Below are 17160 nucleotides of genomic sequence, written 5' to 3' on the forward strand. Positions count from 1 at the left end.
CACTTTAATAGAGCTAGATGACATGGTTCAAAGTGCTGCTGTTGTGTTCTCCAGTCCATCCTGTGGGCCCAATGTAGAGAAACACTTCAAAAACCTGCAGTCGTGGCTGCTGAGAACAGGGACATTGGATGAAACAACCAAGTCCAAAAGTGAGAGCTTGAAGGTAAATGTCAATTCCAAGTTTACATTTGAACATTTATGGTTTTAATTTTGACAAATATGCGAAGGTATACTGTTGTTATCAAGTAAATACTATAAAGAAAAGGTAATGAAGTTAAATTTCTTGAGTGAAAATGTACTTAGATAAATGCCATGGAGTGCAGCTAGTTTATAATGATATAAAAGTAGGTTACAATGATACATATTTGATATTACTACCATTTAACAGAAAAAATGTATGGAACAATTGCATTACATGTAAATACTGTACAATAACAGTAGGACATAGAAACAACAAGGTCTTTTGTCAGTACAAAAAGTAACTTTTGTGTGAATTGTAAGTGTGTGTTGTCAGAAAATACTTACTTCATTTAAAAAAAGAATAAATTAATTATCTGCCACTCGAACACCACAACACAGCATCATTTTAATGTAACAAGACAGAAATGTATAATAAATATAAAGTCCACAGCATCTGCAGCCTCAAACATATGTAAAAGTATGATTGTCAATTGGTAGTGGTATTAAAGCGCATGATTTAGGATCATTAGGAAATTATATATTAGATATATAAGGAGAAACTTAGCACGGTCATTTGTGACATTAAACAAAGCTTGACAACTAACAGACACAGAAAAACAAGGGAGCTAATTAACTAGACAAACATGAAATTAGGACACTTATTAATCAGTAACCAAGGAGACAAACAGGTGAATGAGATGAAACAAAGAAACACATGGGAAAGCTGGGTACACTGAAGATTAACAGACAGTGAACACAGTAAAAAAAAAATAAAAAAAAATTGTGTATTACTGAGGTGTATTCCTGCCCAGACATTATCAAAAAGGTCAAAGCTGAAACTTGTTAAAGATTTGTCAGTCATTTTTTCATTTTCAAACAGACCTGTAATAATAACACATTGTTACATTACATTAAGGACATCGATGGAGACAACAGATTTGCAAAACGTTGCAAAGAAGTCATTTCCAATGCTCCACTAGACAGGCATGGAGAGCCGAATCTTTACTTCTGCAGAGGCCTTATCGAGCACCTCAACAAATACCTTCTAGCTTATTCTGGATTGTGGACCGGGATAATGTTAGGTTTGCCATCATTAATCAATATATCCATTTTCGATATAAAAATCTTGCTTGGTTTTATGAAAATGAAACACATGGCTTTACTTGCGTACTTTTGTTCAAAGGTGACCTTGGAAGACATGGGACGGGACCAGAATATGAGCAGTGCTCTAGGAAATACAACACCCTCAGAAAGCTTCCAAGACAAGTAATTATAATATATTTTACATGACATGACTTTATTACTCATTGCTTAATGTGTTTAACAGGTAAATTATTTTACGAATTTACCTGTTTTTTATACATTTCTCAGAACATAACAGAGGACAACAGAACCCAGGGCATAATGGAAAAGAGCCAGTGGGATTTAAAACACATTCGATTTCCCTCTGGCCGACTGACTAGGCTTGATGATTTTGTGGCCCGCTATCAGACTACTCACACTGCTCTCCTGAAGGAGTATGAAGATTCCCAAAGAGTTTTTAGAAGAAAGGTTTGAATTTAATTAAGGTTTCATTGAAGGTGGCATGGGTAAAAGTGTTTAAGTCAAAGTAAATAAAGAAACTTACTGTACATTATGTATCATATTATATGTATTGGTATCTAAAACAGTTCTCCAAAGTTATTGAATTTATAAATGACTGCTTCCATCAAAACTTTACTTTATGCAGACGTACAGAGTGGACCAAGAAAAGTGGAAAGAACGGCAGCAGAAAAAGAGGGGGAGATATGTTACAAGCCACTCCGGAAGCTGTCATGTCTTCTACAGAATTAATAGTAATAATCCTAATCTAAACATTACAGTTTTAGCTTTACTGCAGCCAATGTAATTACAGCCAATCCGAAATAGTTTACTACTCATAGACATATAACAGCAAAAGCTGTTTTTACTACACACTACACAATCTTTACTCAATATTAATATTATATGTGGTTTATCATTTTGTGTGTGGTACATTTTTTTTAGAGAAACTATTCATTAAATTACAACTGAAACTTCTACAAACAATTGAAATATTGTAAAGTATTTTATTTTATATTTGTTTTAAATGTATTTAAAATAGGAAATTAAGAGACGAACGAAAGGAATTTAACATGATGATCCTTAGTATTTTTAAATACACTGTTGATAGGTTGACTCCTCAGTAGCTGACGGTGCCATTGGGAAACAGAAATCTTCACCACAGCCTGGTTCATCTCTGCTTGGGGACCAGGAAGAAAGCTTGGATGGAAAGGATGTAGAACATGGGGATATGTCTACCAAACCTCATAAATATCCAAGACATCGATAACCCCACAGCATCAAGTAAGAAGGCTTTCTAGTATCACAAGTTCTTACTAGTAACTTTTAAAGGTTATTATTTGAATGAACATTAAAAAGAAACACATTCAACTTATATTTAACTATGTGTTATTTTTTATTTCAATTTATGGCATGCAGCTCACCTCCTGGTGGAAAAGAAAAGACACAGAGGTTGTGGTTTCTGTGATCCCCACACAGAACATAAGGCAAACAATTATTGTTCGTCACCGTGAGCTCCGTACACTTCAACCGCACCGGTGCTTATATGGCGAGGTAGTATGCATTTCATTCTCTTGAATATTTAGTTATACAAACTGTAGTTAAGTTTTACAATTATAAATCTGTAGTTCTATATTAACACTTCAGCTACCACTATTTGGTAATATGAAGAATAAGTAAATTTAGGATAAGATAGTTCCTTAATAGGTAATCAATAAATACAAAAAAAAAACATTAGCCTCGTTAAGTAGTACTGTAACAACGAACAATGACAAATAATGAACAATTACTAAATAATCACCACTTTAACGTATCTGAGATGTGACCACTTGTCTTTTTGTAGTCTTACCATGGTCATAAAATGCATTGCTATTTACCTATTAACTCTGTATGAACTGCTTGTGTTCTGATCCACTATTGTAAATCGAAAAACATATTTATTTTTTTCACATTTAAATAAAGGTCCAGATCACTACTTGTTTCTGCCTTTAGAAAGTCATTAGAAAACAACCATATTCAGAGTAAAAAATGCAATGTATTATGTCTCAGACAGTGTACAGTAGTTGGTAATAATTGCTAATAATTTGTCATAGTTACTTAATATTTCATAATGAGGTTGATCTAATTCATTAGTTATTGATTACCTATAAAGAAACTATATCAGTTCTAAGTTGACTAGTACTTATTGTTTAGGTAAACTTGTTTTCACATTAATTAATAGTGGTAGATAGCTGAAGTGTTTATGTAGTTTTACTCATTTGCCCTGCATTAATTCATGCACAGATACCCATTAATGATGGACCATTATTGTGAAGTATAATTATAGACATATGGTTAGTTATGTTGTGTTTGTTATGTGTGTCTTGGTGTAAACATTAAAATATTGAAATGGTTGAATGTAACAAACCAAAAGTACAATTTAAATCAAATGATATGTCCTTATGATTGGAACTGTAATAATTATAATGTCTTCTTAACATTGTATTTTTATTCTATAATAAAACTTCAAATAAATGAATACAATTCTCCCAAATTTCTTATGTAGATAATTGAAGGCCTGTTTCATCTTGCTGTCAATCAGCTGGAGATGGGGAGCTCCATTTACATTCTCAATCACTATACAGCATGGGTGATTCTGCATGGGGAAAGCTCACAGCTTGTCCTGCACAGTTTGGCAAAGGTGATCACAGTGGTTACATGGACTACAGTGTGGATGTGCAATGGATGTGTTTTGTGTGTTTGTGAAGGGACCTTATGCATGCAAAAATATAAATTAACTATTGCAGTCCTACATACTAAATGTATGCTGAATATGCCAGCTTTCCATATTGCTTTGAAAAGCTGAATTTACTAATTATGGTTTACAGTGCAAAGGTAATTATTATTTAACTTCTTCATTAGGTCAACTTTGACCATTACCAGGCAATTCTTTCATTTGTGAACATCTGTGAGGTCCACTGGAAACTTCTGGTGAGTAGCAGAATGATATCTATATGTCATTATTTAGAGTGTCTGGTGTATTATTAAAAGATGTATTGGTTGCATTTCCACCTTATCATTTTCAGTACATAAATGCTGTCAACCACACAGTGTACTTGATGGATCCTTCAAGAAATAACACAGAGAAAGCCGATTCCACTCATGCTGGCCAAAAATTCAGGTATTCATTTTAAAACTAATTAAATTCCTAAACCAAGGAGTGGTCGTTGATGGAGATACATATTTACTGATTTACATGAACTAAAAGGGTTACACCAAATATTAACCCAATAGCCTGGTAAAAAAAAAAATTAAATAAAAAAAAAATTCACTATATCATTTATTTTTCCCAAATTGCCAATTAAATGAATCACATCACAATTTATGGAGACATTACAAATGCTGTAAAGACTTTGAATTACATTAAATTAATGGATTTATTTACATGCCATACCTTGTAATTTGGTTTAGTATGAACTTAATTAAATTAAGAGTTTAAGAGAATTATTTGGGTGTACTCAGACTTTTACGATTAGAAGAATTATAAGTTTAGAATTTACCTATCATTTGAAAGCAAAGCTTTTTGTAATCTATTTCTAATTAATACATATTCCCGTAATACATCACATACAGTGAGTACCTACAGATGAGGAAAACGTGCCATGGAATAACGGAGTGGGTGGACATAAAATGGAAAGGAGGAGTTCTGGCACATCCAGTCCAACAGGATGCCAGTAGCTGTGGGGTCATTGTCACCTTGGTATGTGAAGTTTTGTAATATCTACCTCTTTTTTTTCTAACATAAATTAAGTTGATATTTGTTTCAACAATTTACACAACATGACAATACAAAATAATTGGAATATTGTAGTTATGCTGGAGTCTGACACAGTCCACACAATGTTTGTAAATATTATTATTTGTTTAGATGGCAAGGGCAGTAGTGAGGGCATTTCCAGCTGTTCCAGTTTTTCATTTTGGAACATCCAAAAAGGAAATGGCACAAGAGCGGAAAAAGATGGCTCTGCAGATCCTGAAAGAATCAGGTTTGTAAAGCAAGAGTTTGTCTGTTGTGTGGAGGGATACAAAACAAAATGCAGCTTAACAGTTTAGACTCTAGTCAGAATTCAAATGCACAATGCAGAAGTCTAGTGTAATGTAAAAACTTTTTTTATTTGAATAAAACTATCTGTTAATGCAGCTTCAGAGGGAAATAGATGGTTATACCAATAATTCAATAACAATAATTCAATAATTCATAATTGAAAGAAAGAATTCACACTAGTTAAGATGTCTTCTGACGGTCAACACTCACAGCCAGGTTGTATTTTATTACATTAAAGCTACCACAAAATGTAGGGTTGGCAGAGTAGTATTAGCTAAGACAGACAGAATACAACCTGTGAAGCCATGGTGGCCAGTAACTTAAGGACAACATATGGTGAGCTACAACACAGAGCAGCTTACAGCTGTTATAAAATGGTTACTACAAAAAGCTGTAAAGATTTGGACAGTAACCAAAAATATTTTATATATTAAATATTTTATTGCTAAAAATACTTTTTCACCATAGAGTGTCATTATTTAACAGCATTATGCAGAAGGGAACAGGACTCGGGAACAGGACTCGGGAACAGGACTCGGGAACAGGACTCGGGAACATCCACTTAACAACATCAAGAACTCACAATAGGTGTGTTGGACATCGGCTGCGGCTGGATGTAACCGATCGGCGAGAGTAGCCGCGTGCAGGCGGGGAGGAGCTGCAAACGGAGACGTGAAGTCGGACACTTTCTGGTTCCCGTAGTGACCGCTCACGTGGTGTTTGCATACTTTACCACAGCTGCAGTGAAATAAATGCAATATTTGCCAAATAATACACAGATGTTTCATTTCATGAGACATGTTCATTCAATACTTTATGTACTGCTTCATACAGCGTCTGTTTGAACAAGAATAAAGTTCAACATAAGCAACTATCAATGAAGTGGAGTCTACGTTTTTTAAGCAGTTTTAATTTGATAAACATGACACAATATAACATGACAACGACATGAAAAGAGTGTTCACTGTTATAATAAACTGATTTGAGAGCATTAGAGGAACTAAAGGTGTTCGAATAAACACGAAACACACGTGATCGTTGTCATGCGGTGAATCCGGCCAATCGTGGAACAGCTGTGTCGTCATCAGCCCTCCTGCAGCCCAGTGCAGCCGCTCTTGAGAAGCTGCGCTGGCTGAGTTCTCCGGCTACTCTCGAAACGCTCTCGCGGTACTTTGATGCCATACGTCACAGTCACGTGGCGTCGGCGCTGTATCAAGTCGGACAAAATTTCTAACCGGCATGCACTGCTTCAAGTCAGCCGCCGATCGTTCTGCGCAGAGCTGCATGAAGTCGAACAAGCCCAAAGACTGAACTAGACACAGGGCTTAAATACATACTGGACTAATGACGAGACAAGGGACACCTGTGAACATTTACAATCAACCAATGACAACATGACACAACAGACAGGGGAACACAAGGCAAGATCACATGACTAGAACAGGGGATCACATGACAGACAAGAACCAGGAACAAGAAACAAAACCCAAACCATGACAAATACTGATGCCACAGGGAGGGTGTTTATAGTTTGTTGGCAATGGCTTCTAATGCAGCACATGCAATCATAAACACAGAGGGGATCAACTGAAATTACAAATAAAGATGACATTCTGATGCAGGCAAAAGGAAAATTGATCACGTGTAATACATGCCAGTTATTCAAGTTAACAAGCCTGGCAAATAACAAAAAAAGATTCCAGATGACTATGCAGAGGATTAAGGCATGGAAATATTGCAAGCAATGAGACATAATACATGCAATACATAAAATTAGACATACCGGTAAACAGCAACACAATAGATATACTGTGACATAAATAGTTGCACAAAAATGAAAGGGGTATAAATGGACAGTTTATAATAGTAACAATAATTTCTTGACACAAGTTACACACATTTGTATTTTCAGTATTTTAAAACTTGGTTTAAAAGCAACATTTAGTAATTATAGTACCTAAATATCTTGCTGGTTATATATATATAAATAAATGCAGTCTTCGATGTATGTAATGTTGATATTGTAAGATGGTTCCTTTAAAAGGGACATGGACATTAAACATTAAATTTGTGTTACCCATTTATTTATTTATAATACTTTAGTGTTTGATGAGACCAATCACTGTTCCATGTGCGCACAGAAAGAGCCAATTGGAAGTAGGCAACGTGTGACAAAGTGGGTAAGTTTTTTGGTTCACTTGTAAAAGGAAAATTGGAAAGTAAAAAGGAGTAGCAAATTAAAACGTGGATCTGTGTATGTAGCAGTTCAGTGATATTTCTAACTTATTTTAGATCCAGTGTGACCGCTGCAAGAGATGGTACCACGAGAAGTGCCTGGGCATGACTCAGAAGAAGCTGAAATGGGCCAGAGTCAATAATTGGGACTGCATTTTGTGCTGTTAAATCAGTCGAGTTAACAGAATTACAAAATTTATGTTATTTATCTTTTTATTTATATTATGCTATTGTCAATTTTTTTTTGTAAAATAAAATTGCTAATTACATTCTGTTAATTTAAAAAAAGTGTTCACATATTCACTATAAAAAAGTGTTAAGAGTTGTAAATATTTTGTAAATAACAATTAAATAAAAAATGTAAATGTGAAATTCAATAACAGAATATCTTGTACTTTTGTTAGTGACACTGTGAGATGGTGTCCTCTCCATCTGAGGTGAAATTTGTCTGTAGACAAAACAGCAAATGTTTGAGTTTTGGGGGGCTCTTATTTTGTAAAACAACATCAGAATGTCTTGAAACATTGTAGTTGACACCCTGAGAAGGTGTACTCTCCATCTGAGGTGGAATTGGTCTGTGGAAGCTAGGACTTTTATTTTTATGATTTTCTGAATGTATGGACACACCAGGTAATATATGAGTTTTGGGGGGCTCTTATTTTGTAAAACAACATCAGAATGTCTTGAAACATTGTAGTTGACACCCTGAGAAGGTGTACTCTCCAGCTGAGGTGGAATTGGTCTGTGGAAGCTAGGACTTTTATTTTTATGATTTTCTGAATGAATGGACACACCAGGTAATATATGAGTTTTGGGGGGCTCTTATTTTGTAAAACAACATCAAAATGTCCTGAAACATTGTAGTTGACACCTTGAGAAGGTGTACTCTCCAGCTGAGGTGGAATTGGTCTGTGGAAGCTAGGACTTTTATTTTTTACGATTTTCTGAATGTATGGACACAGCAGGTAATATATGAGTTTTGGGGGGCTCTTATTTTGGAAAACAACATCAGAATGTCCCGAAACATTGTAGCTGACACCTTGAGAAGGTGTGCTCTCCAGCTGAGGTGGAATTGGTCTGTGAAAGCTAGGACTTTTATTTTTATGATTTTCTGAATGTATGGACAAAACATGTAATATATGAGATTTGGGGGGGCTCTTATTTTGTAAAACAACATCAGAATGTCCTGAAACATTGTAGTTGACACCCTGAGAAGGTGTACTCTCCAGCTGAGGTGGAATAAGCCTTTTTCACACGCAACCGGAAACTACGTCACGCCGGGTAAACGGATTTCCGCCAGAGCTGAAACTACGGTGTTTTCATATAGAGTGAACATGGAGCGTTATTTCACAACTTCTCTCTCGACACTGCCACGACTCAGATTTGAGGATGTTGACAGAATTGTTGGACGGCACTCAACAGTTAAAGAAGCAAGGCTGAGCAAGGGCTATAAATTCTTCGTTGAGGAATTTATTCACAATTATCAAGGTAAGTTGACATCTATCTGGCGCTAGCACTTGCAACATTATGAATGCTAATTGCTAACCATTTTTATGTGTTCAGTCTCTAATGTTGTTGATCGCAAGGTGGTAGTGAGAGCTAGGTGTTATCGGTCTATGAGGAAAAATGAGGTGCCCCACACACTTGAGGTTATATGTAATATGCCTGTTGGCTTATATGAGTTAGTCAGATCGTTCTGATATCAAGTTACTGCGGTTGCAGATTTTTATTTCCCTTTATTTTAGTTTCACCTGTCTTAAGGTTTTCCTTGTTGGTTTTTAGTTATGTCTCTTTCATTGCTTCTGCGGTTGCAGACTACAGCTGTATTTCTTGCTTTTGCTGCTGTTTTGCAGCTTTCAATTAACAGCACTTAAAGGGATAGTTCGCTTCAAAATGAAAATTCTGTCATTTACTCACCCTCAAGTTGTTTCAAACCTGTATGAATTTCTTTCTTCTGCTGAACACAAAGGAAGATATTTTGAAGAATGTCAGTAACCAAACAGTTTACTGGTCCCATTGACTTCCATAGTATTGTTTCTTTCCTACTATGGAAGTCAATGGGATTTAAGACATAATTGAAATGTGATGATATCAAGACAGGAGCCTTAGTGGGTGTTGACAAATATGGCAACACATACTATGAGGACTAGTGTTGTCACGATACTAGAATTTCTAACTTCGATACGATACCTTGAAAAATATCGATATTCGATACCATTTTCGATACCACGGAGAAAAAAACTGCCACAATATTAAGGGGGTATTTTTTTATTTATTTAAAGCTAAATATAACAAGTCTAGAACATGACAATGAGATGAGGTATATTTTACACATGAACAAAAATGTCCTGAGGTAGTGCACTTCTTCAAAAGCCTCTCAGATTGCCATACATTCAAAAACCAATAAAGTGCAAGTAAAAAAAAAAGTGCAATCTTTTGTATTTCCAAGTAAAATCAAATCCAACCACAATGTCAACAAAAGATACTTAAACTTCAAGCAAAAACAAAATCAGTGCAATCTTATGCATCAAGTAACAAATTAATAAACAAAATAATTAAATGGAATCTGTTGCTGCAGTTATATGCAGATTTTCTCTACAGAGGTGAGTGAGATTGACACCCATTACTGTATCCTACAGTTGTTTTGCAACTTTCAGATTTTGAGCTAGGAACACCAGCATGTCAATGTGCTCCTCTGTAAGTCGTGCCCTTCTTGCACTGCAAATGAGCCCTGATGTACTAAATACACGCTCTGAAGCTGAACTTGAAGCAGAGATGCACAGATACTTCTTAGCAAACTGGGCAAGGCGAGGTAAAGTTGTCTCATATGTTCTCCACCATGTGAGTGGGTCCTCTCCTGCACTGATTTCAGGCATCTTTTCATATACTGAAAACTCATTTTTGAGTTCCGTATCTGCACCCTCACCTTCTTCTCTGGATGATGAACCCTCCTCTCCATGTTCACTCTTTTTTTCCCCCTGTATGTTTGTTAGCAGACTCTTCAGATCTGATTTAGTTTTTTTTGCTGGTTGCTGCTTGTCATCTGGAGATGATGTTTGCTGACTTTGGCCCCCTGCTTCAAGCAAATTGACACTGACCATAAGATTCTGTTTAACTTCCTCTCTTAAGGTTACAAAACTGTCCTTGAACCTTGGGTCAAGAAATGTGGCTGTGTTTAATATCAGCTGCAGATGTGTGTTCTCATATCTCTGTCTGAGATCTTCTCTGATGTTGTCTTTAAGTTGACGTTTTAGGTTGCTGTCACCTTCCTCAACTGTCAAAGTAGAGAAGATCTTCCAACTCAGAGGCAGGACTGCAGAGAGAGTGGTGTGTTTTTCACCACTAAGGGCATCCGTGAAAGAGCTGACGGGGCTCAAAACCTCTTTTACAGTCTCAAGAACTGTAATATCTGAATCTTTGGGCATGAGGTGCTATTTCTTCCGATCATCAGCTAGAACTGAACAGACAGCTTGCTGCTGTTCTAGAAATCTCTCCACCATTTCATAAGCTGAGTCCCAGCGTGTGGGCTCATCATGGATCATTCTGTGTTCAGGCAGTTGCAAATCTTTTTGTTTTTTCTTCAGCTGTCGCAACATCTTTGGTGACCTGCTGAAGGCAGACACTGTCTTTCTCAACCTCGACAGTGATCCAGACACACGGTCTATATCCAGGCCCTTGTTAATGGCAAGGTGCAAGTTATGCCCAAAGCAGGGGACCCATGTGAAGTCTTGCTGAAATGCTTTCTTGTTTGCTGAAGCATTATCAGTGGTGATACCAGCCATGTATGACATGTCCAGCTTCCATGCTTCTTGTATCATCTCTTCCAATGCTTCCCTCAAGCATTCTGCTGTGTGCTCAGTGTTGAGCCCAATACAGCCCAAACACCAGCTCTGCATGTCCCAGGTTTCAGTGACAAATTGCAGAGTTACTGCCATGAACGTGGAAGTGGCCCTGCTTGTCCACAGATCAGTGGTGCATGAAAAAAAGGTTTTCCTTCCAAGATGGTTCTTGACTATTTCTTTTGTTTCGTTATATAGGGCTGGGATTTCGGTGTGCATGAAAAAGTTCCGTGAAGGAAGGGCATACCTGTTGTTCAAATGTTCAAGAAGTTGTTTGAAGCCAGGTTTCTCAACAGTATACACAGGAACCTGATCCATGCATATGTAGACTGCTACAGCCCTGTTCAGCTTCTTGGCTTCATTTGAGTTTGCTTCATACTTTCTTTGCTGTTCAAATACAGCTGGTAGTGTAGGTTGTGAGTGTGTTGTTTTTGTTGCAGGTCGAGTCTCATCTTCTTTCTGGTGCTACAAGAGAATGCCAAACTTTAATAAACATTATTATTATTATTATTATTATTATTTAGACCACACTTTTAAAATGAACTGAACTAACTAATCTAAGAACTTAAGTTAATGGTAATAGATATTTGTTAACATTAGTTAACATAAATAAACCATGAAAAATACTTACAAAACATTTATTAATCTTAGTTAAATGTTTATTTAAACTAACATTTACTAATACATGTACTAATTAAAATCCAAAGTTATATCTGTTAATATTTTTTCATTGGACAAGAGCTAACATGATCCGTTGTATTTTTATTACCTACTGTTATTAAAGATTAAAATATACTGTAACAAATGCATTGCTCATCGGTCATAAATGCTGGTTAATACATTAACGTTATTTGATGAACAGATTTAAACGCAAACGTGCGTGCATCACACGCGAAAACAGTGCTCACTGCATCGACATGAAGTCAAGTCACCTTTATTTATATAGTACTTTTAACAATACAGATTGTGTCAAAGCACTTAACAATATCAACTTGGAGGATAGAGTGTCAGTAATGTATAATAACAATACCAACCTCGAGAAATTCTTTGTATAGATCCGGGTGTCGGTCTCTCAGGTGCTTTGCTATATTAGTGGTGTTAGCGCCTTTTGTTAGCACTGCTCTGTAGCATCTCTTGCATATTGGCTTGCTTGTGTCCTTCGGCTTGCCATGTTCATTTGCTTCATATGCAAAATATTTCCAGATAGCACTCCTGCAGTGTTCTTTCTCAACCAAAGCCGGTCGCGCGGGCGCCGCACTCGCCATCTTTCCATTCACTTCACTTTTGCTAACCAGAGCGCGAGTAAGACGAGTCAATGAGACGAGTGCGCGTGCGGTCTTTGTCAACGCGCCTTTGGAGAGAAGTGAAAGTGAAAGCTCGGCTAGTATCGATACTACGGGAAATTAGTATTGGTACCGTTCAGATATTTCAGTATCGATACTTATCGAAATATCGATATTTTTGACAACACTAATGAGGACAACATAAACTTTTTCGGTATTAATTTACATTTTGAAGTGAACTATCCCTTTAATGTAGCTCACAGCATAAAATTACAATTCATTAGCTAAACTATTTGTCTTCTCAAACAGGTGTCATTGGAGACAGAAGAGATCATTTGTATTTCTGCCTATATGTGCAGCTGTGCAGCTGGTAAAGGGTTGTGCAACCATCTGACAGCCCTTGTGTATCAGACGGCCCACTATGTGCAGCTGAATTTACAGTCTGTCCCACCACCACTGGCCTGCACGAGTGAGCCACAGAGATGGCATCGTCCAAGAACACAGGCATGTATTTTTTTCTTTTCTGCAATTTGTAAGAACACTATAGTATCAACTCAAACAAACAAGAAAGTACATGTTAACATCAAAGCATTATGGACTAATAATGCACAAGAGTGCAGATTAAGTAACAAATGTATAAATTAACATCACCCAAGATTAATACAATCTGTTAACTGTTATTACTCATTATTATTTCATATTGACTAAATGCATAAACTAATATCAATGTATATAATCTTATAAAGTGTTTCCAGAATACTTTAACACTGCATTTGTTTGTTTTATACAAAGGGAGTCCATCCAGAGGCAGTGAGTGAACTTGTTGTCCTGAAGCCAAAGTCAGTTGGGAAGACTGGAATCAAGTCTACCCTATACAGGGCTTACAGAGGTAATACACAACACTGTATGTGTACACGTGTAACCCAAGCAGGTTCCGGGAGGTTTGTCATGTAGTTGGGGATTCATCTGGTCAGTCATTAGCGGTAAGAATCATCAAGGGAACGAGGCAGACAAGTGCTATGAAACGTGGCCTCGAACTTGAGCCAGATATTTTGAGAAAATATTCTGAGACAGCCAGTGTTAGTGTCCTACCATGTGGTTTTATTATCAATCCAGAAGCACCACATCTAGGAGCCAGTCCAGATGGATGAGTGCATGATCCATCTGAAACCTTCCAATTTGGCCTAGTGGAGGTAAAAAGCACATCTGCTGATAACATTGCCCAGGTTCCATTTATGAAACTACAAAGAGGACAAGCCAAACTCAAAGAGACCCACAAGTACTACTGGCAGGTTCAAGGCCAGCTTGCAGTGACTGGTCTACAGTGGTGTGACTTTGTGACTGACACAAAATCAGATTTCACAATACAGAGGATCTGGCGAGATGATGCCTTCATAGCATCAATGAAAGACAAGCTAGACTTGTACTATTATAGTGTTTATATGGATGTGTATCTTTCAGTGGTATAAGTGGACAGTTTCTGTTCATATTATAGTACATGACCTGTGGATTTATTCTTACAATTGTATATATATTTATGTACATAATGGTGAATACATGCTTATATTTTGAATTTGATCTTGTGTAATATATCTGATTATATGTATGCATACACATTTACTAATTGTAAATGTATTTATATTGTGTGAAATAACAATGAACAGCAGAACTGAGTTGACATTTTTTTAATGAATTCTTATTAAAAAACGGTATTTTGTTGTCAACTATTTCATTGTGTCTGTCAAATTCTTTTCAGGAAACTTAGTATAAATAATAACAATATACATTTGATCAAATGTTACAGTACAAAGAAAAAAGTAAAAACAAGATATTTAATGATGTTAAATATTGAAAATCTATCACTACTATTGTAACAATCACACTGTCAGTGTAAATATCTAATATTTATTATACATATATACTATTATACTATACATTCACTGCTCAAGAAACATTGGTCCCTGGTAATTAATCATAAAACAGCAATTATGCCAGATCTGATTGATGCTTCCTGACAAGGTGAGTGGCACAACAGAATCAAAAATGTGGTTTTCCTTGACCCTTCGAATGACCCTTTCCACCAGAATTCTGAGGCGTGCAATGGCCTGTGTTTTATCACAGTCCTGTTTGCTGAACTGCTTAGCACGTTTGAAAGGTGGAATGATCAGTCTAGCACCAACACTGGAGAGCATATCCTCGATTGTGAACCCCTTGTCTGCCATGACCTCATCTCCAGGTTCAAGCAGGTCCAAAATGCCGGACTTCTTTGTGATCTCTTTGTCGGAGATTGAACCTGTGTAAAGCTGGGAGATGAAAGTCATTGCACCACACGGAGCTACTCCAACCAGACCTTTAAATGTTGTAGTGCTCTTGTAGCTGGAGAAGATCTCTGAGTGGAGTGTCAGAGATGTGGGGCTCTCACAGCGGATTTCTGTGCAATCCAGGATGACTCGCAGGTTTGGACAGAACAAACTGTACTTCTCTGGCATGGAGAAGCATATTTGTTGCCTGGACATCCAAATGGGTACTGAACCCAACACAAAGAACAGGTAGTTAGCCCAGGTGATAATGGCCCTACTCACTGTGGCCACGCTTACCCCGAAGATGTCGGCGATAACTTGTTCCCTCAGTCCAGCAGCTACCCGGCAGGAATACATGAACAGTTCATCTATGAGCTGGACCTTCCGTGCAGGGCTAGGGCTTGGGGATCCTTCTTGTCCCATCCTCTGTGCCTTAGTCCAGTACACAAGATTGCTGGCAGATGGACAAACAGACTCCCAGAACACCTGGAAAACTTCCTGTGAGGGAAACTTTGTGTAGTATTTGATTGTGTGATCAGAAACACAAAATCTGCTCATTGTTGTTTGTTTCTCTAGTGACATTTTCTGCAGCCTAGCCTCCAGCTCCTCAATGTACTGCAGAGCCTCATCTAATGCACCTATAAAAATGTAAATAATATAGTTAGCAACTAATTATGCTGTTTTTTTAATTATTATTTTTATTTCACGTCACAGCACAGTCTACACTGTTATCACCGAAATGCACAAGCAAAAGTCAACATAAGTGCTTACCGGCAGGTGGGCGTGCCGCGTAGTCATGTTCCTCAATATGACTGGATTCATTGGGTGCATCTTCTGAGACCACCGGCTGCTCCTGAACACGTACATCCGCGCCAAGTCGAACGGCAGATCTCTCAAAAGCTGACAGCCTTTGAGGGAGTACATAAAAATTGTTCCAAGGGAAACGACTGGGAATGGCACCAACTTTCAGCCGCGAACTTCCAGGAAAGTAGTTCTCAGCGGTAAAATGCTGACTGCAGACATACGTGCTGCCTCTCCGAATGACGAACGTAGACCCTTCATCACCTCTAATTGCGATGACCCATTTATTTTTTTGGTCTTCGTTCAAAGGATACCCGTGAAAACTTAAATAAGGTTGTTTTTGCTTAGAATTGCTGCACTGAGGGACGCTACAGCAACACTTATTCCTGGACTCGGCCATTGTTGTTGTCACCGGAAGTAAGTTTACCCGGCGTTGATGAGCACCGGAAACACTAAACCCGGAAGTGTGAAAAAGGCCTATTGGTCTGTGGAAGCTAGGACTTTTATTTTTATGATTTCCTGAATGTATGGACACAGCAGTTAATATATGAGTTTTGGGGGGCTCTTATTTTGTAAAACAACATCAGAATGTCCTGAAACATTTTAGTTGACACCTTGAGAAGGTGTATTCTCCAGCTGAGGTGGAATTGGTCTGTGGAAGCTAGGACTTTTATTTTTATGATTTTCTGAATTTATGGACACAGCAGGTAATATATGAGTTTTGGGGGGCTCTTATTTTGTAAAACAACATCAGAATGTCCTGAAACATTGTAGTTGACACCTTGAGAAGGTGTATTCTCCAGCTGAGGTGGAACTGGTCTGTGGAAGCTAGGACTTTTATTTTTATGATTTTCTGAATGTATGGACAAAACAGGTAATATATGAGTTTCGGGTGGCTCTTATTTTGGAAAACAACATCAGAATGTCCCGAAACATTGTAGTTGACACCTTGAGAAGGTGTACTCTCCAGCTGAGGTGGAATTGGTCTGTGGAAGCTAGGACTTTTATTTTTATGATTTTCTGAATGTATGGACAAAACATGTAATATATGAGTTACATGATACACACATAACCCACAGCAGAGGAATCATGTTTAATAACACACACATAACCCACAGCAGAGGAATCATGTTTAATAACACACACATAACCCAAAGCAGAGGAATCATGTTTAATAACACACACATAACCCACAGCAGAGGAATCATGTTTAATAACACACACATAACCCAAAGCAGAGGAATCATGTTTAATAACACACACATAACCCAAAGCAGAGGAATCATGTTTAATAACACACACATAACCCACAGCAGAGGAATCATGTTTAATAACACACACATAACCCAAAGCAGAGG

At 37.3% G+C, this 17160-nt stretch overlaps 3 protein-coding genes and 1 long non-coding RNA gene across 7 annotated transcripts in view; 2 read left to right on the forward strand and 2 right to left on the reverse strand.

Moving 5' to 3' along the window:
- Positions 1-17160, reverse strand: part of LOC309496524 (stonustoxin subunit beta-like) — a 145669-nt gene that overhangs the window by 86027 nt on the left and 42482 nt on the right. Inside the window, exon 5 of one of the 4 annotated variants that reach the window (XM_082166515.1) lies at positions 16905-17160. This exon is cut by the window's right edge and continues 920 nt beyond it. The exons of the other annotated variants lie outside the window; for them this stretch is intronic. The gene's annotated coding sequence lies outside the window, so the exon portion shown is untranslated. Of the gene's footprint in view, positions 1-16904 lie in introns of those variants that run through there. 4 annotated transcript variants of the gene reach the window in all.
- Positions 4789-7747, forward strand: LOC309496430 (uncharacterized protein; the record flags this gene model as incomplete). The annotated part of the gene is made up of 4 exons (XM_082166422.1): positions 4789-4999; positions 5168-5285; positions 7448-7524; positions 7637-7747. Exons 1-4 carry the CDS (start codon positions 4886-4888, stop codon positions 7745-7747), a joined length of 420 nt encoding a protein of 139 aa, XP_082022548.1. The 5' UTR covers positions 4789-4885.
- On the forward strand, positions 8823-13582 carry LOC309496567. Its single transcript, XR_014205163.1, has 3 exons — positions 8823-9067; positions 13011-13209; positions 13498-13582. It is a non-coding gene; the product is annotated as an uncharacterized lncRNA (long non-coding RNA).
- Positions 14448-16354, reverse strand: LOC309495995 (uncharacterized protein). The gene is made up of 2 exons (XM_082165909.1): positions 15773-16354; positions 14448-15639 (listed from the first exon to the last, which is right to left on the reverse strand). Exons 1-2 carry the CDS (start codon positions 16200-16202, stop codon positions 14639-14641), a joined length of 1431 nt encoding a protein of 476 aa, XP_082022035.1. The 5' UTR covers positions 16203-16354; the 3' UTR covers positions 14448-14638.

The sequence above is a fragment of the Leuciscus leuciscus genome, assembly GCF_965113295.1.
Source record: "Leuciscus leuciscus genome assembly, chromosome: 4".
Lineage (NCBI taxonomy): Eukaryota > Metazoa > Chordata > Actinopteri > Cypriniformes > Leuciscidae > Leuciscus > Leuciscus leuciscus.

Bases quoted from the DNA above. Each gene is read 5' to 3' on its own strand.
- LOC309495995 (XM_082165909.1), bottom strand. From the start codon at position 16,202: ATGGCCGAGTCCAGGAATAAGTGTTGCTGTAGCGTCCCTCAGTGCAGC. The intron at 15,640-15,772 runs GTAAGCACTTAT...ACATTTTTATAG, and splicing joins CGCGGCACGCCCACCTGCCG to GTGCATTAGATGAGGCTCTG.